Source organism: Lichenostomus cassidix, chromosome 4A, assembly GCF_008360975.1.
Source record: "Lichenostomus cassidix isolate B80296 chromosome 4A, HeHo_3.0, whole genome shotgun sequence".
NCBI classification, from domain to species: Eukaryota; Metazoa; Chordata; class Aves; order Passeriformes; family Meliphagidae; genus Lichenostomus; species Lichenostomus cassidix.
The window spans coordinates 6,780,551-6,802,478 of NC_139485.1; the positions used below are offsets into that span (position 1 = coordinate 6,780,551).

At 41.1% G+C, this 21,928-nt stretch overlaps 2 protein-coding genes across 2 annotated transcripts; one reads left to right on the forward strand and one right to left on the reverse strand.

Moving 5' to 3' along the window:
• The first annotated feature begins 8,439 nt into the window (after window positions 1-8,439).
• TMEM185A (transmembrane protein 185A) lies at window positions 8,440-17,881 on the forward strand. The gene is made up of 7 exons (XM_085060300.1): window positions 8,440-8,599; window positions 10,863-11,039; window positions 11,824-12,031; window positions 14,731-14,814; window positions 15,679-15,855; window positions 16,171-16,294; window positions 16,792-17,881. Exons 1-7 carry the CDS (start codon window positions 8,562-8,564, stop codon window positions 17,034-17,036), a joined length of 1,053 nt encoding a protein of 350 aa, XP_084916426.1. The 5' UTR covers window positions 8,440-8,561; the 3' UTR covers window positions 17,037-17,881.
• A 1,452-nt stretch (window positions 17,882-19,333) lies between these two features.
• On the reverse strand, window positions 19,334-21,816 carry LOC146437389 (protein EOLA1-like). Its single transcript, XM_085060301.1, has 3 exons — window positions 21,658-21,816; window positions 21,014-21,297; window positions 19,334-19,855 (listed from the first exon to the last, which is right to left on the reverse strand). Exons 2-3 carry the CDS (start codon window positions 21,264-21,266, stop codon window positions 19,638-19,640), a joined length of 471 nt encoding a protein of 156 aa, XP_084916427.1. The 5' UTR covers window positions 21,267-21,297; window positions 21,658-21,816; the 3' UTR covers window positions 19,334-19,637.
• Between the last annotated feature and the right edge of the window lie 112 nt (window positions 21,817-21,928).

Genomic DNA, 21,928 nt, shown 5'->3' on the forward strand with positions numbered 1-21,928 from the left:
CCCCACTTACCACCACCACTAAGTACCAAATGTATCCATTTTAAGCTTAGCAATGTGCCAAGGCATATATCAAAAGTTTGGGGGTCTACAGCAGTGCTTTCACAAATGTTGGTAATGTAGGCGAGGCCACCAACATAGCAGTTAAATATCTTAAAATCTACTCTTTTCTATGAAAGACTTACATTAAGACATGGTAAAAATTCATCACAGCAACATTTTTAGTGGGAATAATTCTATTCATAGGACTGTAAGAAACAGCTGTACTGTTGAACCCACAGTAGATCTTGTAAAGTGTCATTTCCATGCCTGGATATGCTTTCCAAGAAAGTTTCCTCTGACAAGAAGGATAAAGTATATTTTTAAGACAATGTGAGTATGGTCAGGCAATATACAACAGCCATGGGGTTGAGGTCTGCCTGGGAAGGACATTTCAACTCTTCACATGTGAAACCTGCCCTTGCACATGTCTCCAAATGATTTCACCAGAAGTGGCATTTGGCACAAAGGCAAGTCTAGGGAATTTTTCTGCATCACTCAGTAGTTCTAAAAACCCAGGTTTTCACAAATGGTTGGGCACTGTGATCAGTTTACTCAAACTCAAAAAGAGCAAAGTAGTTTTCAACAAATCAATGTAAGTAATCTTTTAATTCTCATGCATTATAGAAAGTGACTAATCACTACAGGAAGCTTCTGATTGGCAAATTTATTTATCCCTAAACTGATGATTATCAAAAAAGCACTCTTCATTTTATGAACTGATGAAATTTCTTTCTATACAAGCTGCCATGAAGAAAATTAGAGACCTGTTAAAATCATTAACACCTGCATTAATCTGTATCCTCCTCCGGCACATATGGTGAGGCAGTGCAATACTTATAGTGAACATGAGCCCCTGAGACATAATGTTGATATATCTCTAAACAGCATTTTTATCTTTGAAGAATTCCATAGCTGTACTTTCAGAATCAAACCAATCATACTTTTTAAGTCATCTGTGAACCTTAGCACTCAAGGGTAAGCTAAAAACATTTTATCAGAGGCATCTGCATAGACTTTCAGTTTGTTAAATTCTTATGATGATATCATTGTAGTCCATCCTTGCCGCCTGAATCACAGAGCTATGCACTAGAAAATACATTGTAGACCTCAATTAATAACATTCCTAATTCAAAAATACTCATTATAAGCCTTCATTTCATACACAGTCATTTCTCTATGGCCGAAGAGAGTCGTGCAGATCTGTTCACCTGCAGCATGCTCCCCCTCTCCCCAGGGCTCAGGTCAGTGATCTCACACCATGAGTTTTCCCAAGGATATCAGAGCTGTTTCTAAAAAACTATTTAGACTTCTGAGTAGGTAAGGCAGGTGCTGTTATCACCACCAAAAGCAATGAATTAAAGGCACGCCTCAGTCCTGGTTTCTCACATTTCCTGTTTGGGCCTATAAACATGGCAAATTAGACACTGGCAGCTCTGGCTCTGATGTGCTGGCCAGAGAAGAGTAGGGTGGATTGAGGAACTGGAGTTGTTCCTACACCCATTACAGGAAATGTGCTGACAACTGAGGTACTGCTCAAAGAAATCACACCATCCCACGTGCTTAGTGAGGGCAGACAAGCACAGTGCAGAAATAACTGCCATGCACAGAAGCATTGACACAGGCAATTTCTCAATTTACACAGTGAGTACAATAAAGAGATAAGGCCCCCAAACAGGAAAGCCTGTGTAAACAAGATGTCATGTAAGGCTACTGAATTCTTTAATGTGGATAGCTGGCAAAGGTTGTTCTATTATTTAAACATCTACAAATTCTGTTTTGCTTTTATTCCGGATTAATAGTTGCTGCAGATTTTAGAGAGCACTTTGAATGGCATCCTCAGAATAATAACAACATGCAGTTGTTAAAAACCCCAAAATAACCCAGCCCCCACTTACTTTTAATGGTGAAATCTAATCCCTCTTTTTCCTCTATACCCTCTCTTCCCCTTTCTACAGCTGCCTTAGAGGGGAAGTGAATAAGCTCATCAGTATTCAGGTATTGCTAACAGGGAGGTCACCTTCTTCTGTTAAGCAACTCTCCATTTCAAACATTAAAACCTTGCAATTAGCAATTTGACAAGGACACCAAGTACATGACTACTTTGCTCTGACTAAGGTGATGTTTTCTGGGTGTAATTCTACTTACAAAGCATGAGAGGAGTGATTCCTGCAAAGGGGCAAATCCTGCCTCTTACATATGTGCAAACTGTGGGATGCAAAGCAAGTGTCATGAAGGTGGAAGCACAGGGGAGGATAAACGGGGATCTGTAATTAGGCAGAGCAAGGTAGAAATAAAAATTGCTCAGGGTTAGGATAAAACCTTTTAGAAATTAGCAAAGACTTGCTAATGAGGATTCTTTCAAAGACACATTGTATCATGCTTGACTAAAAAAAAGAGTAATAAGACCAAGAGACATAGAACACTTGTAATAGTGTGTAACAGTGTCTTTTTTATAAAATCAAATTCTTCCTTTCTCCACTATCTTCTTTCTTCACAGTTCACCTTACAGAACAGAACTGTGATGCTAAAGATTTGGAACCACAAAAACATTTTTCTCACAACCACTGTAGACATTTCCTGCACTGCTCTGAGTTTACTGTGTACACAGTAGGACACTGGTTCTGTTACTATGCTAGCATATTCCAAACTCTGATTTGTAGTACCATACAAAGTGATCTACAGCTACTCATGAGTAACACTGCTTCATGTGCTGAAAATGGCAAATATCATGCTGTTTCAATACATGGAGCACAGAAGTGTTTGTCTCTTCACTAAGAATATTTCATCCCTTTGATAAAAGGATGAAAACACAGAACAGAGAGAAATGGGAGCCAAGCAGATTGTGACCCATGTTATGGTCACTTATTTTGTCCATCTAGAACTTGATTTTCCAAACTTACTGTTATTACATAACAGTAATACAGGTTTGAAGGAGCATAGCTACTCATCACTACTGCAGGTGTGAGTGAAGTAGGTCCCAGGATCTCCATCACAGATACCCTGTGGGCAAGGAGTGCAAAGGGGAAAAAAGGACCAGTGAAGCCTGGCTTGTACTCACATAGACACAGGGTAACATTCAATTGCCTTAAGGAAGATCCTTCATTGTCTTCCTGAAATTCCTTGACTCCTCCACACTCCTGGACACCTTTCACCTTCAGCAGCAAAACCATACCCAAGATGATGCTTCACTACATAACCCCAACTTCCTGCAGGAATATGTGGGGAAAACCAGCATGGGATCATGTTGTTGAAAGTTGCTTTGTACAGCTTAACTGTGGGAGATACTAATACTTTAAAATACTTAATTTTTGGGTGTTTTTTTCCTTGTAAGATAAATATATGTTCACTATAGTGCAAGTTGAAAACCAAATGGCAGGTAGACTTCTGTAAAGCTGAAAGCCAGGGAAGATTAATCACATCATGCTGCCCTCTTACTTAAACAATCCTTTGTGAGCACAGAGTTGGTAATCCAACACTTCTCTTTGGACCACTGAGCTGCAGCATTCTGATTTTCTCTTATGTTTAAATTGGACAACTACTAGATGATTACAAAATATCATATTGCTAGATCTCAGTCACGAAGAAAAGGTTAAAAAAAAAAGCTAATCTCCTTTGGTCTTGTTCCCTTTCATTCCCTGTCTCCCATCCAATTTGGTTAACAATTGATCTCTTACTTCATGGCTGAAACATCAGAGATGTAAGTGAGCTGGTTTATTTTTGGATATCTTTGTGAGTCCTTTCAATGTGGTGAGATGTAAGTCCTTGTCACAGAATAAAATGCAGCAAGTAGCTGGTTGAGTGTTTCATCTCTGTAAAAGCCATGTAAATTTGCCACAATCATATTGACATTTAACCCATTGCTTTTTCCTGAATGCATTGCAAAAGGAGCTATGATATATGCAATTATTGATAATATGAAGCCTGATTTATCCTTGTGTTGCATCACTGGCTAAAGCATGTGTTGCACAGTGTTAGTGCATCAGGATGTCAGAGTTGTAACTCATGTGGAACTCACCTTTTGTGTCCAGCATCCAAAACCTCTTATTTGATTTGGTGGTATTTTAAGCATTTATTTTGTTCTATCTCACTTGACTTCTGAGACAAGCCCAGAGGAGTCATGGACAGAAAACGCATTTGAAGTCTGTGTTATCCAGACCTACAGATCCTTGAGATTCTTGGAACACCTGACCCATGTCACCACTAAAGTTCTTAATCTGAATAATGCTTTAGGTAAAATTAGTAGGTGCCTTTATTCAAAAAAAGGAGGAATGTAAATAGTTAGAAGCTTAGTGTTCATCTGGAACAAGTAACCCAAGAGGATTTGGAAGTAAACAACTCCAAATAAATCATGTTTTGTGCTGAATGGGTTTTAAGAATTGAACTTTATATTATTTTTTCCAGGACAATATGCATGATCTGATCCTCCATCAAAGTCTTGAAGGAAATTAACAAGGAAGGAACTAAGAAAGAAATTAAAAAGGAATTAAGAAGGCCTTGAAGGAAAGAATTTGCTCTGAGAAATCACTAGTATTAGGAAATTGATTGGATTTATTTATAGAACAATGATCCAACGCCTTTTATTCATGCTTTATCTTCAACAGCTACTAAACACAGTGGAAGGGAAAGTTGTGCTAGAAAGCTCAGGGGTAGAGCAACAAACGCCTTTTATTCATGCTTTATCTTCAACAGCTACTAAACACAGTGGAAGGGAAAGTTGTGCTAGAAAGCTCAGGGGTAGAGCAACATAAAAAATTAATAACTTTGAAGCTGTGGTGAGGCAGGAAAAACCTCAGATTGCATAAGAAAAGAGGCATGGAACACAACTTGCTTAAATGAGCAACAGGACAACAAGTAATGAGTAAAACCAGCTGAACAGTTTAAGATGGAAATGTAGAGTATGAGCAGACACATCTTTTGCAGGTAATGTCAAATTATTATGTCAAATCCTGCTTAGGCCAAACAGCTGCAGCACAATGCATTTCCAAGCACCCAACTGGCAGAACAGCCTTTGACATTCATAGTGGTTTAGCAGTGTATCTTGCTTCCCACCACAATCATAGCTGGCATTAATATAAACAGCAGCTTGCTGAACTGCTACAACTCTACAAATAGGTTTCAGGCTGGAGGACAGTAATTTAGAGGTACAACATCCAACAGAAAGAAGCCAATAGAATGATTTAAAGCCTTTGCCCTTGAACTAACTTCCCAAGCAGGACACAAAATGATATCATTGCACAAAGTATTGAAATTTTCATTGAAACTGAAGGCTGTCAGTTCAATACCAAGCAAATGTGTGTAATGCAAAAGACAATAACATATATGTAGGTATTAGATCATTACTGTTCTTAACGGTGCAAAATTACTGGCTGGTCCAAAGATACTATAATAGATTGAACAATCTCTTTGTCAATTATAGGTTAAATTCTGTTTATTCTGTGAATAAATGTTAACAGTAAGGCCTACAGTAAAATCAACCAAAATTCAAATGGGGATTTTCAAACCTGAAGAGTTGTTTTTGTAAACAATTTGATGTTTTGTCACAGACCGTGATAGATAATCCTAGAAACAGTTTGTGACTCTGCTGTCAGCCACATCAGTCAGTTATTGCTGAACTGCTGTCCTCCCTTTAAATGTTGCAGTATTCCAGTCACCTAACAGTGACGCTTTGAGAAGTCTATAAAGCAAATAGGACATGTGAATTATATGGTATGTTAGAAAGGAGTCAAGGCTGACTGTCAACAGAAAAGCAAGCTTTTCAAATTAGAAGGCTGATTCAGGTTTTGTTTCCTGCATTTAACTTTGGCCTGTCAAGGATAGGGATGCTCCTAGTTTATATTTTTTAAGCAGAATAAGAAAACAAGTAGATGGCTTATGAAAGCAGTAATGACAGTTACTATAGAAGATACACTATATATGCCTTCTTGAACTAATATGAGAAAATAGATAAATGGAGTAAAACCAAAATCTGTGTTTGGTCTCCAACATAAACTCTCTCAGGGGATTCACTTCAATTCCCCATGTTCAAGCCTTGATATGCAGTAGACACAACGTCTTAACAGAAAGCAGATGACTTGCTGCTTCTTTTATCTGCTGCCCATATTACTCCTCCTACCCTTAAATCACTATAAACTGTGAACTCAAGATAAATCTTTTAAGTCTTTAAGTTTAGACAAGCACTTGGGTTTCTTTGCTCTCCAACTGTCCCCAGCATCACCCTCACACGTGTAGTATCTAGCCATAGCAATCAGGAAATCTGAATCCACCAAAAAAAAATCTAAGAAAGCTCCTAAAATTCTCAGTTACCTGACTTCAAGCCAAAAAATTTAGCTCTGGCTCTCCTGAGGTACCACTACAAAAGTATGTTTCCTGAGCTATCATTTCTGTAACCAGGGATTTCTTTCCTACTTCTTTATCCCTCATTGGAACTATTTTGCTGCCTGGGCAGTCAGCCAAATATTGTAACTGCAGAACAAATCTTTCTTGATTTACTTCTACAGACCTTCATGAATATTCTTAGAAATGCCAGGCTGCTTTATTAGCCTTCTGAATTATTAAAAGTTCTCAAGCTAATTCCTTGTTATTAATATTTTGACTTTGTTTTATGATTGCATCTGGCTGCGGGTAATGCTTACAGGTACTGTCTTATCTAGTAGCTTCTTTATGTGTTGCAGTAGATGTATTTTATCTTGGACAAATATATTATGCATAATTGTTCTCTTTTCCAATCTGATGAGGCTCAACTTTTTCAAAAGCAGAATGAAAACCACGATTTTAATTTCCAGTTTTTTAAGCCTGTTAATTCTTTGGTTCCTTACAAGTTTTATCTCCTGCCCTGCCACAGGTCTTATCAGAGGGGCGCCTCCATCCTATCAGTCTCTGAAGAGTGTCTAGCCCTGATTCTTTCCTTCCTTCCCATTCCTTCCATTATGTGTTCTTGCTTCTCTCTTATTCTGAATTCTCTCCAGTCTCCTCACACCATCTCCACTGCCATTTCTTGTGCTGCCATGGCCTTGCTTTCTTGTAGCCTTGGACTTGCCCTGGCTTTATCAAGTGAACATATTGTGCAGGAAGCTGCTGGTGTGGATATCTGTCAGCTGTTTGTGCTCCTGCCAGTGGAGTTACAGTTTTATCTATGATCTGCCAGTGAACATCTCCAGATGAATCACATCTTTAGTAGATCTGCAGGAACTAATGAGTACTGTCAAGGGCTATGAGAAGCTATGGTACTTAACAGATCACACTGCATGTAAGCCTATCTTCTTAGCTGGTATAAATTACCACTCCTGTTAGCACTGGCGGAAAACTCAGACCATTTACTTCATTTCATCTTTCTGCAAAAGCTAAATACATGATTGATTTTTTTTTTTTTAATTAGCATTTCACTTGCAATATAATCCTGAGTGAGGAACTCTGGGGATTTTCAGTTCAAAAAAATGTCACTAGATAATCCATCCTGACATGGAGTCGCCGTGTAAACTATCCTGATCTGCTATAGAATTTTATAAGTCTTGTTAGAGTCAAACTCATCGACTTGATTTAGATTAACATCTATCTCCCAGAGAGTGATACTCACTTTATTTAAAAATGAAAAATCTCCTGTGTCTCAGGGTCATTTGTTCCAACAGCTAATTACTTTCACTTAAACAGATGAACAAACAAAAAACCCCAAACAACAGAAAGCCCAGTTCTCTCCTCTGTGACCACAATTTGTTTGACTTAAGTCTGCCTTGATTCTTTTTATGCCCTTTCTAGACTGGCTGAAGTTTTTTATTATCCAATATTTTGTCTCCAAGAAGGAGACAAATTTTTTAATTTGTACTTGAAACATTTCTCATTGAATACTGGATTAAGGCAACTTTTGGCAGAGCTGTCCCTAAATGCCCGGGGATTTAATTGTCCCAGACATTAAAATGTCCCAGAGCTGCCCAGAGATCGTGAAAGTCATCCAAATTCTATTCAGCCTGGAGAAGGTTCCAAGGGACACTTCAGAGCATCTTCCAGTACGTAAAGGGGCTCTGGGAGAGCTGGAGAGGGACTTTTACACGCCCATGCAGCACAGGACCCGCGGGAGCGGCTCCCCACTGGCAGACGGCTGCTTTGGGTCAGAAAACACGAAAAAATTCTCCGTGACGCGATAGCGCCAGGGCGGCACCGCCCCGCCCAGCCCCGCCCACCCCAAACCCAGCCCCGCCCACCCCAAACCCAGCCCCGCCCACCCCAAACCCAGCCCCGCCCAGCCCAAACCCAGCCACGCCCAGCTCAAACCCAGCCCCGCCCACCCAGACACAGCCCCGCCCGCCAAAGCCCCGCCTCCTCCGCCTTGGCCCCGCCCCTCTGCTGGCAGAGCCACCGCCTTTCCGGGCGCGCATGCGCACTGCCGCCTGCGAAGCCCGGCAGCGCTTGGCCCGCCCGGCTCCCGGCGGAGTCCCGCGTGCATGCGCGGGGCGGCGGCGAGGCCCGGGCAGGCCAGGCCCTGGAGCGGTGGCGGCGCCGCGCCATGAGCGCCTGGTAGAGGGGCCGCGATGAACCTGCGCGGCTTCTTCCAGGACTTCAACCCCAGGTGAGCGCGGCACGGGCGGCGCCGGCCCGGCCGGCAGCGGCGCTGGGTGCGGGACGCGGCAGCTGTGCAGCGGAGCGCGGCCTCGGGTGGCCCTTCCGCACCGCGGGCTGGGGCGGCGTTCGGAACACGGCGTTCCCGGCCGCTTTCCTGCCCAGAATCACCGAACCGAGCAGGCTGGGGAAGACCTCTGCGATCATGGAATCCAGCGTTCCCAGCGCCCCGGTGTCGGTGCGTGCTCCCGCGGCTGGTTCGCGGTCAGGGGCTGGCAGCGCGGCCGCTCCGCATCTGCTTTCCAGCCGTGCTTCCAGTCGTCTGCTTTGTTATTGTGTAACTCTCTCGGTTACTCGCAGGCTTTTTCTGGTGTTTGAGTGTTTCGCCGCGGTTCTCTGGGGTGCGGAGGCTCCGCACAGCCCCGCGCAGCTCTGCCCGTGTCCGTAGGTGAGAACAACCCCGGGCTGCACGGGGGAGACGAGCCTTCCTTTAGGCTCCTTTAAAATTAACATTGTCACAGTTACTGCGATTCTGCTGCTCTCCAAGCAAGTAAGAACATGTGACTTTTAAAGAAACTGAGAGAATGAGTTGAATTAAGTTTTACCAGATATTTTAAGACCGCAGACTAAGGGCTGCAAGTCAGTTGAGGCAGGTATGAGATGCTGGGAGTCCTGGAAAAGCCTCTCGTGAAAGAGCCTTACATGATGGCAGTTAGAGCAAGCTGCCTTCAGTCAGTTGTTTAGACAAACAAAAGGGTAGCCAAAGCTCCAGGAAACGCATTGTTGCAGAGGCTGAAATAAACCATTAAAATATGCGTGGTCGGAGAAACGGAAAAGTAAGAGCAGAAGCCCTAGAAGCTTATAAAGTTTTGTTACTGCAGAGAGATGCTTGCAACTTGTTTGCGTGCTGAGTGATGAATGAGCAAGCTGAATGTTGGACTTGTGCGGGTATCTTCGTGTTTTGAAGCGCCTGGAACACTGGGGGAGCAGTGGGATTTTACTGCTGTATTTTTTAAGGAGCCAGGGAAAGTACAAATTATACAAATATTGAATGGTAAAAAAGGATGACTGGCTGAGGAGCTGAGACATCTCTTTGTTGCTCTCAAGTGTGACCTGTTTATATCATCCTATCCCGAGGTAGCTTCCTCAAGCATGCAAGGAGATGCTGACACAATAAATCTGGTTTTCATTATTAAGGGGCAGATGAGGCACTTGTTCTGAGTAGAGACAAAACAGCTTGATATCTAAGCATCACAGTGCTGATCTGATGAATGCTTTGTTATTTGATGTGAGTAAAAGTGTGTAGTTGGAGTTGTGCTGTTTTTGAAATGGTGGTATTCCTGACGGTTGGTGCTTTTTTTCTGTTCCTTAGGTTATCCATGTTTTAAAATATATACAATTACTTCACTCAAACAGTGCTGAAGCCTGATTATGTGTTTTATAAAGTAGAGAATGAGCTTCTGGTACATGGGTGGGTGACCTTTCCCTTCCTGTCCTGCGAGGAAATCGCCTACTATGTAATTATTTTGTCTGATTTTTGGTGGTATGAGCAGTTTCTGTGCCACTGCTCAAGTATTCTGGATACGTTTATTCATTCTTAAAATTGACAACATTATAGTCTGAGTCAGTGTAGCTATTTTAAATTTGTAAGTACCTCCCTCAGTATTCCAGTTAAAAACTTCAGTGTATAATCAGTAACTTTGCTAAAGTTTAGCAAAGTTTTAGTTTAACCCTGTTGGGTTTTTCTTTTCTATAAGCTGCTTTTTTAACTGAATGTAAATATTAAGAAAATATTCTCTGGAGTCTGCCCTAGTACAATTTGTAATAACTTTTAACCTTTAGTTAAAAGTGGTGTGGATAAAATTTCATAAATTATGTAACTCAATTTTGAATATCAAAAACTACCTTATTTGAGTTGTACAACAGAACACACTTTTTAAACCATATTCAGCAGGTATCATTGTGAGCCTCTAATAATACAGCTCCTAACTGGATCCTTGTGGAACTGTTTATAGCTGTCCATTTACTGACATTGTCATGCAAAAATGCCTTTGATATGTTTCCTTGAAGCAATGGTTTTATAAATGAAGGAGATGACATATGTTGTATCTATGATGAAATATTTAATTCTTTGCAAAGAAGCTTGACATGTTTTCTATTAGGAAGTATTCCAATGAAATTTCAGCTGTTACTGATCTTCTTGTCCTCTACAAAGTTGCTGTGAAGTTGCCTGCCTTGATTCCTGACTGGTGTTTCTTTTGTTTGTTTAATAGCAAATTCCTTATTTATGCCTGCCTGCTGCTCTTCTCTGTGTTGCTCTCCCTGCGTCTGGATGACAAAATCCAGTGGAGTTACTGGGCTGTGTTTGCTCCAATATGGCTGTGGAAGCTAATGGTGATTGTTGGTGCCTCAGTGGGAACAGGAGTATGGGCCCGAAACCCACAGTACCGGTGAGTGGAGGATGCTTGTTTGGCAAAAGAGAGAGAACATTGTGTGTTGTCAGTCTAGGGCAAAATAACTCTCAAGTCTTTAAATACATCAGTGTTGAATTTTTTGGTAATTCGAGTAGAATGTAAATTTGAAGATCCCAGAGCAAAAGAAAAATTACCTTAAATGAAGTGCAATAAATGTCTTTTCTGTCTGTGGTGGATATTAAATTAAAAATTTTGGTGCACAGATCTCCTGATACACCCACATTTTGTGTGGTTCAGATCTTGTTTGCCCCTTCTAGTAATGGTTCTACTGGTCCAGGAAGAAGCTCTGTCTGTGCTGTCATTTTACAGGCATTTTACTGTTAGTAACAGAAGATATCTGTTGCAATACTCTGACTTAGGTAAGTAAAGAAATTGTGGGGAAGGATGTTGATTCCATTAAAGCTGATGCAGAAGCAAACAGCTCATCTTAAATTTAGCTTATTTCCTAACAGCCTGCATGATAGCTGATATAGTAGCAAAGAAATCCTGTTTTATCTGCCCAGCCATCGAATCCTTAGAAAATTTTCAAGCTGTAGAAAATTCCACTGCACCCTTTGAGTAAAATACTTTCAGTGTTCAGCTTTATGGGCAACAACTCCTATTAGGTCATCAGGAATGGAGTTTAATAGTGACTGAGTATAATGTGTATGTTATTAAAAACAAGTGTTAATATCTGAAACTCAAGCAAGTGTCCTGAGATATTTACAGGGTAGTGTGCTTTTTTACTGGCAAGTAAATGCTTCCTTATTCCTCTCTTCAGAGCAGAAGGAGAAACCTGTGTGGAGTTCAAAGCTATGTTAATTGCAGTCGGCATCCACCTGCTACTGCTGATGTTTGAAGTGCTGGTGTGTGACAGGATTGAAAGAGGAACCCATTTCTGGCTTCTGGTCTTCATGCCACTGTTCTTTGTGTCTCCAGTCTCAGTCGCCGCTTGTGTGTGGGGATTCCGACATGACAGGTCTCTGGAGGTGAGAGATTCATTTGTGATGTGTAAGAGTCATGGCAGTGCAGGACTTGGGATCAGTTCTGTGGCAATTTGTCTCCCAGGAAAGCACAATACAGAGGACAACATCAGTCCAATACAGAGGACAACATCAGTCCGATTAATTGTTTGCACTCACCTGCAAATAGGAGTGAAATCGGAATAATACAACTTTTTCTAGTATCTTCTAGTTTTTTCAACTACCAAATTGCAGGATGTTTTGAACCTGCCTTTTTATTATTTTGTGTTAAAATAACTCGCCAGGAACTCTGCAATATGGACCAATACCAGACACTCACACGGAAACAACAAAAAAAATTCCACTGATTGTAAGCCCGGTCTCTAGGCAGAATTGAATTTCTAGAACCCTACATAATCAGGGCTGAAAATGTCTTAATTTCAAAATCTGTGTGTTTAATCTTTAATTTGGGAATGTGGATGGTAGGCATGAAACAGTAGAGTTTTATTTTCTGCCTCCATCTTATCTCTAACTCCCTTCAGTTTTGGAAGAACCTTGGAAGGATTCTGAAGGTGTTCCCACAATTGTGACATGTTGCAATAAATTTAGAATTCATATTGAATTTTTAAGGAGTTTTTTGTTTTGCTGTGTCCTCAAACTATGCCATGACAGTTAAAAATCTGCTTTTTAGATGAGGGTCAGCTTTTTCAGGTATTTCAATTTCAAGGGACTATTTCTCTAACATTAGCATAAGATGAGTTTATCATTAGAGAGAAACATTTTTGTTAAATGATGATTATGATGGATAGTAAAATGATATCCAAAGTTTTACATTTTGAAATATTTGCCAATAGAATTTTATTTTGCAGGGTTCTGTTCCCAGTTAACCATTGCTAAAAGTAAAATTTTGTAGAAGTACTTGCTTCCTACTGGATGGTACTTGATTACGCATTGATTTACAGATGACTGCACAGCTGCTAAGTACTGGCAGAAGAAAGTGGAATCCATAAAAGGCAACAGCTGTCTCAACTAATTTTTATTATTTGTTTTTTTTACTCTTAGTCATCTTCACTTAGTGCTGTTCTACTTTCTCTTCTTTTTACTCTGTGAAGATTTCATTATTTCTCTTTCATTTTCTAGAAACATGAGTGGTCTGCCTATAGTCCAGGACATTGGTTTTTGACTTGAGTAATCAAAGTAGTTCTTAATCTATTATTATTTTCATAAGTATTTAATCTGAAATACATTATCTGTGCATTCCTGTTCTGCATCTGATTAGGTGACCAGTAAGTACATGCTGGGGTTTTTGTCTCATGGTGGGCTCAGAAGAAGCTTCCTTTTTATGTGTTACACTATTTTTATAATCAGCAAAGCACTATTTATTTAAACCATGTTGAATTCATTAAGTTGTGAGCCACTGCAAATATACGTGCACTTGCCCTATAGATCTCATATGTTAACTTGATTCTAAAAATTATTTATAGCAATCAATCTTCTGATTTTTATATTTTTCTCTCTCTCTTTGCTCTTGCAGCTTTCAGGTTGCTTGGTCTTACACTTGAGTATGGGGTTTTTTTGGTGGCTTATTCTTTTGAGAAAGCCAGTGGTACAAAATTACTTTAAATCCACTTTTTCAGTCTTTTTAAAGTAACTTGTAGTTTAGCTGTGGAGACTTTGAGGTGAAGCTTTGGTCCCTGAAGCTGGCAAGTGCCTGCTGCCTGCTGGATTTTTTGACTCCCTGTGCTGTAACTTTGAAAGGCATTTATCCAGATCACACTCTACACAATCATGTGTTAGTGAAAAGTAGCATGTAGTGCCTGCCTTCTGAGAAATACTACATTTAAAAGAGGCCTTACATAACTGCATCCTTTTAATTAAAATGGCTAATATTTCTAACTTACATTCAAGAGCTTCAGTTAGACTTTTCAGATAATAATTCTGTGGTCTTTGAAGAGCCTGCCCATGTAGGGCTGCCTATAAACTTCAGAAACAGAATCTTGCCAAGTCTGGTGGTGTTCCATTGTTTCACTTTGTTCAAGCTAGACAGACATTTTTTAAAGTGTAATGAAGGGCTGTTTCTCACAGTGGCAAGCAGGACTCGTGAAAACCTTTCATTAACATTTTAATAACAAGTATTGCTTTCTCCATTGCTGCAAACCGCACATCTTCAGTGTAATTTTAAATACCTCTCAATTATATAGTAAATGATTTTAATTCAGGTGTCATCTTCCAATATTTTATGTATTTCTTTTTTCCTCTAGATAGAGCTTGTACTTTTAAATTGTACTGCTGGTAGTTCTGTCCATTACTGAAACTAGTAAATATTCCAGAAGATTAATTTTGCTAATTTTAAGTTGAAGGTCTTTTTACTACATAATTTAATCCTAGCAGTATTTCTTATATGAAGAGTATAGTTGTTTTCTGATGCTTTTCATTCTGATTAGCTTGGCTTTTCTTATTTCTCTAATCACTCTAAATGCCTTTTTCTTTTTTTTTTTTTTTTTGTTTTTATACCAGGAAGGTTTTGGAAACAGCTGACTCTATTTAGTTGGGATCACACCCACACACATTTATGGATGTTTAGCAATAGAAAATGTAAATGCAAATAAATTTTCATATTTCTGTGATAATCATGGAGTCAGAGAAGTGCTTTGACAGATTAATTGGTTATTCTGGAAATAGGTTTATCTTAGTAAGAGTTAACTAATGTTTTTTTCTTTTTCTAGCTGGAAATCTTGTGTTCAGTCAATATTCTACAGTTCATATTTATTGCACTCAGACTAGACGAGATCATCAGATGGCCATGGCTTGTATGTAACAAATGTTTTCTTCTTATCTTTGTTTAAATGCTGAATTTCATAAAGATATTTATTTTAGGGAACAGTTAATATGTGATCAGTCCATGATCCCATTTTGGCTCTCTTAGCAATCTTTCACTGAAGGTTTGGCATTTCATTCAGTGGTCACGGGAATCGGGCTGTTCTTTGGGCACCTCATCCTCTGAGGGAGAGTAATGTGCCATCAACTGCAGTTAATTTCTGAGCAGCAGTTGAAAGAGAAATCCTAACCTGAAGTTCCAATGGGAACACTAAAGAAGCCATGAAAGTGATTGGTGAGTTAGAGAATATGTTATTAAATACAGTGTGATAAACAGCTAGTTTTATTTATGTTACCATGCATGCAAATCCACTTACTGTGCAAGTAGTCACTGTCAAAACTGCTGAGATGTCCTGTCCTAAGTGCCTTTAGAATACAGAAGTGCTGTTTCAGTGTCTGGGTTTTTGTAAACTACCGAAAAACTGACAATCTGACATGGTTATGTGAGTCCTTTCTATTGTCAAAAAAAACTCGTGAAAGAATTGAAACTCTAAAGTAAGGCATCCAATGTAGGAAGTACTTGTTAAAATCAATTTCAAGTACAGTCTGAGGCCGAGCAAAACTACAGAAGTCTTACTAAAGTTGAACATTGACTTAATTTTAACTTGTTTCAGCCTGATGGGGTTTAGAAAGCTGAGGAACACCTGAGAGCTGACAGGGCTCGAAACAATGCACATAAGTTTGATGCTTTTCTTTTAGACATTGTATTAGTTAAAGACAATTTTCTGGTTTAGACTTAATATGTAAACTCACTTTATTTAAAAGAACCCCACAAATCAAATGTGTCTTTCTTTCAGGTTGTTTGTGTTCCACTGTGGATCTTGATGTCCTTCCTGTGCCTCGTTGTGCTCTATTACATCGTGTGGTCTGTCCTGTTCCTGCGCTCCATGGACGTGATCGCTGAGCAGAGGAGGACACACATAACCATGGCTGTCAGCTGGATGACAATTGTAGTGCCACTGCTCACCTTTGAGGTAGGGAAAGCCATAATGAGTTTGATGTGTCTTGTTCTTTTTTCACTAAGTAGTGAAATAAGAATGTTGCTCTTTGTTTTGGAATAAAATATTAACACCAAATACAAAAGAGAAATAAGAATTCTATGTTCCTTGAAAGTTTCTTGAGTAAAATCTGTATCACACTGGAACTATAAATACATGACTCTGTGAAGGCCATTTTTTCCTCACAGATACGTGAAGTTAAAGATCTGAGATCAGCATATGCTTTAAGCAGTTTGGAAGTGAGTATTGCAATTAAACTGACATTGTAATTTTTTTTTTTTTGCCATTTAGATCTTGCTAGTACACAGACTGGATGGGCATAATTCTTTTTCTTTCATACCCATATTTGTTCCTCTCTGGCTTTCACTGATAACATTAATGGCAACAACATTTGGACAAAAAGGAGGCAATCACTGTAAGTATTTCAGAATCCTGGAAACAGAGTGGAAATCAGTGTATTTTATTAAGATTTGTATTTTCAAAAAGGGCTTTTCTGTTACTGTTTTCAGGCAGTTGTAGTAAAGTTTCAGTGTTTACAGTGTCCTCCCCTGTGGCACTGTTTGCTTTGGTTGAGTTGCAAAGTCTTTTGTGTTCCTTCTCTGTACTGATGTGACCTGACACTGTATAACATGTGAAATGAAATGGATTCTTGCAGGGGTAGTGTAGCTGTAATTTATAGAGATGGATATACACACAGTCATGTGTGTGCAGACATGGAACTGTGCAAATGCATGTCCAGACACTGTATGTGTGTCTGCATGTATATAATCTGAATTGCAGTATTCTGATAGGCATAAGGAACACTGAGAAGCAGCACTAACAAATGTTATATTATTTGAGACCTTAAATAGTCTGTCTACTTATTTTAAGTGTTCATTCTGTTAATAATGTAAAATGTTGGGTTTCTTTTAGGGTGGTTTGGAATTCGCAAAGACTTTTGCCAGTTCCTGCTTGAAATTTTCCCATTCTTACGAGAATATGGAAATATCTCTTATGATCTTCATCATGAAGATAATGAGGAGACAGAAGAAACACCACTGCCCGAACCACCAAAAATTGCACCAATGTTTCGAAAAAAGACTGGAGTGGTTATTACACAGAGTCCTGGAAAATACGTGATTCCACCTCCTAAGTTAAGCATTGATATGCCAGATTAAGATGACAGTAGCATATTAAACTTGAACTGGCCATCAGCAGACAAATGTATTTCATCTCATGCCTTGTCCCAATTCCTTTAAAATACGTATTGCCGAATCAGTGGCTTGGATTACACAAATCAGAAACTTTGAAGATAATCTGAGAGCTTTTCCAGAAGTATGTGGTTGTCTAATTTGTGAACCTTCCTAATGGGTTGGTTGCACGCTTGCCTGTATAGTATTTATATGAACATTTTTAGCAGTGTAATATATTGTTTAAAAGTCCTGTTGTGTACAGTATAAGTATTATCTAAAAGTATTTTTTTAAAAACCCTGTATGAAATGCCTATGCTATTCCAGGTGTCTTTTAGGTCCTAAATATACACTTGATTTTCGTGTCTCTTTTAAATGCTCTGGGATGCCTTAGCATAGTACCTCTTGACTTCTTTTTCTGTTCAGCCACAATCATTGTCTCAACCACAGAGGCACAAGAGTGTTGCACTTGTCAGGCAACACTGGAAAGCTTTTTGGGGGGAAGTAGAATGTATGGTGACTGACATGATGCTTTTGAGTTAGCTATGTACATTTACATGTAAGTATTTCAACTTTTGTGCTGGTTTGGGAGTTACATGTTGTTTTTGTCACTTTTCCAGTTCCATGTTTTGATTCTTCTTGAGCAGCATGTACCATTCTCCCAATAGACTGGCTGTTTAATAAGCTGTTCCCCCTTGCATTGTGTGGTCTACGCCAGAAACATTTGTGGTAGGTGTCACAGCTGTTGGTTAGCTGGTATAAATATCATAGCTTGGTCTTAGTTACCAGCTTTGTGTTGGTTGGTGTAAATGATTAAACTTTTCAAGATAGGATCTCGTTGGTGTTGGCATAGCATTTTCTTGTCTGAAGAAAGCCCTGCTTTGACAGTATGTCGTGGACTTACAGGTGCTTTGGAGCAGTGGAGTCTATGAAATGTATAGTCCTGTAGTTTATAGAAGCATGTCTGATATTCCTAAACCCTTGCAGCTTCTGTCCATGTTTATGAACCCACAGTTTAGGTAGCTTAAATGCCATGGGTCTTGTTTCTGTAGTGTTAGCATGGCAGTAAGAGCAAGGAGTTTTTGGACATTTCTGCATGTGTTCAAGGTGTATGCCTGGAAAACTTGGATGTAGCACTTCCATTCCTCATGCTCCAGAGCTTCCTTTTCTTGCCTGTGGACCAGCTACTGCTCAAAAGGCAACCCAGCACTATCCCATCCCACACTTTAAATTTTGTTGCAGTTTTATTTTATATATGTACTTTTATATATTTTATTATATTCTGGTACAAAAAATCAAACACCGGCAGGATTGCTACCGGATGTCAATTTGCCTGCACACTGCCACAGAAAAGAAAACCAGACACTGAGCTTGCATGAAAAACCACTTCCCAGGAGGAGAGCAGTCTGTGCACAGCAGGTCCAAGGAGAACAGGCACAGACTCGGGAAGGCCAAGCACAGTCCCAAGGCAGCTCCCTGAGGCAGTGGTGCCTGTACAGCTCCATGTGCTGCTGCTGGGATAAACACGGAGGAGCTCCAGCCTCTGCCCCTCCCTTCAGTCGAGGCACCACAGGGCCCTGCTGGGGCCAGGGAGCTGTGCTGCTTCACCCAGCACTGCCCTGCAGTCACTTCCCACCCTTCCAGCTGTGCTGGCAGCAGCTGCTCCTCTCTCTGTGCCAAGGCTAGGTCCCAGCTCCACGTGTGGTTCAGACTGGATGTGCAGGCACTGGCTCTGGGCCCCAGTGCTGAGTGTGCAAGGGACCTTCCACAGCTCTGGGACATGCAGTGTAGTCCATGGGAACAGTTTCCCAAGTGCTCCAGGAATGCAATACAAAGGCTCTGCTGGTTGTCCTGTCCTGTTTCTAAAGCCATGCCTAGGTGTGGCCTTGCTCCAGAAAATCAAAAGGATTTTCACTGCAATGTAGGGTGTGAATTTAGAAAACTCAGGAGTGCCAAAAATTCGTGACTACTATTTGTAATTCTTCACACTTGTCTTCAATTCGGTATTAGATTTTCAAAGATAACAGTTATTTTTCATCTTAAATAAGAGAAAAAAAAATCAATATTTGCTTAATTTCATTTTTTACAAGCACCCTCTTATAATGGCCTTTCTACAATGTCTGTCAGGTCACAGAGCCATATCCACTGTGTGCACATCTTGTGTACCTGAACTATGAATGAAAGCAATCTAACCTTAAGGAAGGATTAGGAGTGGTCTGTGAAAGATGTCCTATTAATTGTGACAGCTTGCTTTGAAGCACTACTTTCCTATAATCAGACATGCAGGTATCAAAAAATCAGTTTTATTTATGTTTAAATTGGCACACACTCCATAATCATGCATTTAAAAAACAGCATTTACTTAGTTTATATAGGAAAAAATCTAAAAAACAATAATAATTTCCTGTATTACTCATAAAAAACACATCTTGTTTGTTTTCCCTCAAAAGAGCAGTTCTTCAAATATATCTGCCATTTCAAATGGTTTTGGAAGGGAATCCTAAACAAGATGCTGATGTAATTCACAAGTTAGCATCTTGGATGAAAGTCTGCATTTAGACAGGAAAAATAAAGAGTAAGGGGCAACACCTACAGTTCTGAAGGGATCAGTTCTTCAGGGATGTCCACCTGCCACACCCCTGTTCTCCCTCTGGCAGGAATTGGTTCCAGAAGCCATCTGGGATTTGAAACAACAGTCAAGTATTTCTGTTCTAGATTGCTGAGGACAGCTTTGTTTTCCAGCTCCAGAATATCTTCAGGAGGAAGGTTTTCTGGATATAGTGATGTCTCTCCAACGTCAATTAAGCCTGTATTTTAACATTAAAATACAAAATTAGTTGCCAGCTTGATCTCCTAGAGAAAAGTTTTCCAGAAGTAATCCTCCCTGAGGACATACAGAACAGCCAGTTTGTTACTGGGGATGCACACCTCCCACCTGTGCTGTTTGCCTCAGAAGTCCATGTGACTCAACTCAGGTGGGTGACGAAAAGGAGAAGCACAGAGTTTAAATCACCTCAACCCAGCAATGCAGAATTGTGTGAAAAACAGCCTGCATCTAAAGAGACACAGCTGCTACCAAAACTCCTGAGCTACCTTTGGCCTTGGAACAGCTTCATTAAACCACAAAACTCTCTCTACTTCTCTCAAGCCACTGTTAACATTTTTACATCATTAAAATATATAGAAATTCCTGCTCTCCATAAGCCTCTTAATGTCACAAAAGGGAAATTCTGTATTGCTTAACTCTTTTGATGATTAAAATAAATATCAAATAAGCTTTGTAATCTACTCCCAATTAAGAATGCAATTTACATCAAGGCTGCAAATCGTCCTACTATGTAGGACCTACAATTTTCAGCACAGTAAAACCACAACTATATTCAGTGTATGTAATAAAATTAATTTTCTGTGCAGGAATAGCTAAAAGTATACAAATGACAATGAAAGATGGTGTAACAAAGATACCTACAAGGAAATAGTGCAAAATGAGTGCTGGAGAAAAACGCTGTAAGCATAACTGTATGCTTGCATCCACTGCATGTCATCAGAATTTACGCAATGAAGCATCACTGCCTCTGCACTGTCACAGAAACAAACTTCTTCACTGCCCAAATGCCAAAAATGACAGAGGGTTTGTAAGACTGAAAAAGAATTTATGTAATTATTTATGTATACTCTAAAATGACATGCAAAGCACTGCAACATCATGAATTTGTTTGACCATGAATACTTCAAAACGGTTTCAGCAAGAGTTCCTAAGCTCAAAATGCAAGAAGTATGAAATTGACGTGTTATGCTGAAACATACAGGAATTGAAACAGACACCCATCACAACTCATGCTCCATTCTTTCAAAGTGTCAAAGAAATGTCATAATGAGTGCAAACACGTAAAGCAGATATGTATTTGAGTGAATGTTAATGGACTGAAAGTTTGCTTCGAAAAATATAACCCAAGGATGCTTACCTGCAATCACTCCTCTGCCAAATTTTTCCCCTTCATCCAACAAATCTTGCAGTTGTTTTGGTGTCATGCCGCACCTATTCAGAAGAATTTCTCTCCACGTTTCATCTTCCCAGTCCTTAACAGCTATATGAATAGCAATGGTGCAATTCTTGTAGCCTGCTAGCAAAGGACGCCAGCGAGTCTCTAACGTTTTGATTTGGTTTAGAAGCAATCCTGCGTAGGGCTGTCGGAAGGAAAGGCAACCGAATTTCATCGTGCTCCTCGCATCAGAAGCCGTTTATTTCCTGTAAACACACAGACGCGAGGGGATGAGCCTCCAGAAGCGGCCCGTGCCTGTGACACGCTGCCGGCGCTGGAGCCGCGGAGCTGCGCGGAGGGAGCTGCGCGGCTCCCCGGGGGCGGGTCTGCCCCACGGCCCCGCTCTGCCCGCTCTGCCGCGCTCGGGGCTCGGCCGCGTCCTCCCAAACAGCCACAGCCCCGGCCCCGATCCCGGCCGCCGCCCCGCGCCCGCAGGCACTGCCCCCGCGGCCGGAGCTGCAGGGGCCCCGCGGCCCGGCCCGGCCCGGCCCTGCCACCGTGCGCTGCCTCCCGCGGGCAGCGCTCCGCCGCCGCTCGGCCATGGAGGCCCCCGGGCCGCCGCCCACCTCCGCCGGTGCTCCGCGCCCTCCGCTCCGCGGCCCGCTGGGACGGTGGGTGCCGGGAGCGGGGCGGGGCGGGCCGGGAGGCGGTGGCCCCGCGGGCGGGGCGGAGGCCGAGCCCGGCTGCGCTGAAAGGAGCGCGGCCGCGCCGCTGCTGTGGGCTCTCGGCCCTCCCGGGAGGCGGGGTGGGGTCACGGCCTGGCCGAGGCGGTGCGCAGGGCCGGTAGCCGGATGGTGGGAGCTGGGGGGAGCAGGGCGCTGCGTGTGCCCTAAGGGG

Bases quoted from the DNA above. Each gene is read 5' to 3' on its own strand.
- TMEM185A (XM_085060300.1), top strand. From the start codon at position 8,562: ATGAACCTGCGCGGCTTCTTCCAGGACTTCAACCCCAG. The intron at 11,040-11,823 runs GTGAGTGGAGGA...TCCTCTCTTCAG, and splicing joins GCCCGAAACCCACAGTACCG to AGCAGAAGGAGAAACCTGTG. The intron at 16,295-16,791 runs GTAAGTATTTCA...GGTTTCTTTTAG, and splicing joins ACAAAAAGGAGGCAATCACT to GGTGGTTTGGAATTCGCAAA.
- LOC146437389 (XM_085060301.1), bottom strand. From the start codon at position 21,266: ATGAAATTCGGTTGCCTTTCCTTCCGACAGCCCTACGCAGGATTGCTT. The intron at 19,856-21,013 runs GTAAGCATCCTT...GTTAAAATACAG, and splicing joins TGGCAGAGGAGTGATTGCAG to GCTTAATTGACGTTGGAGAG.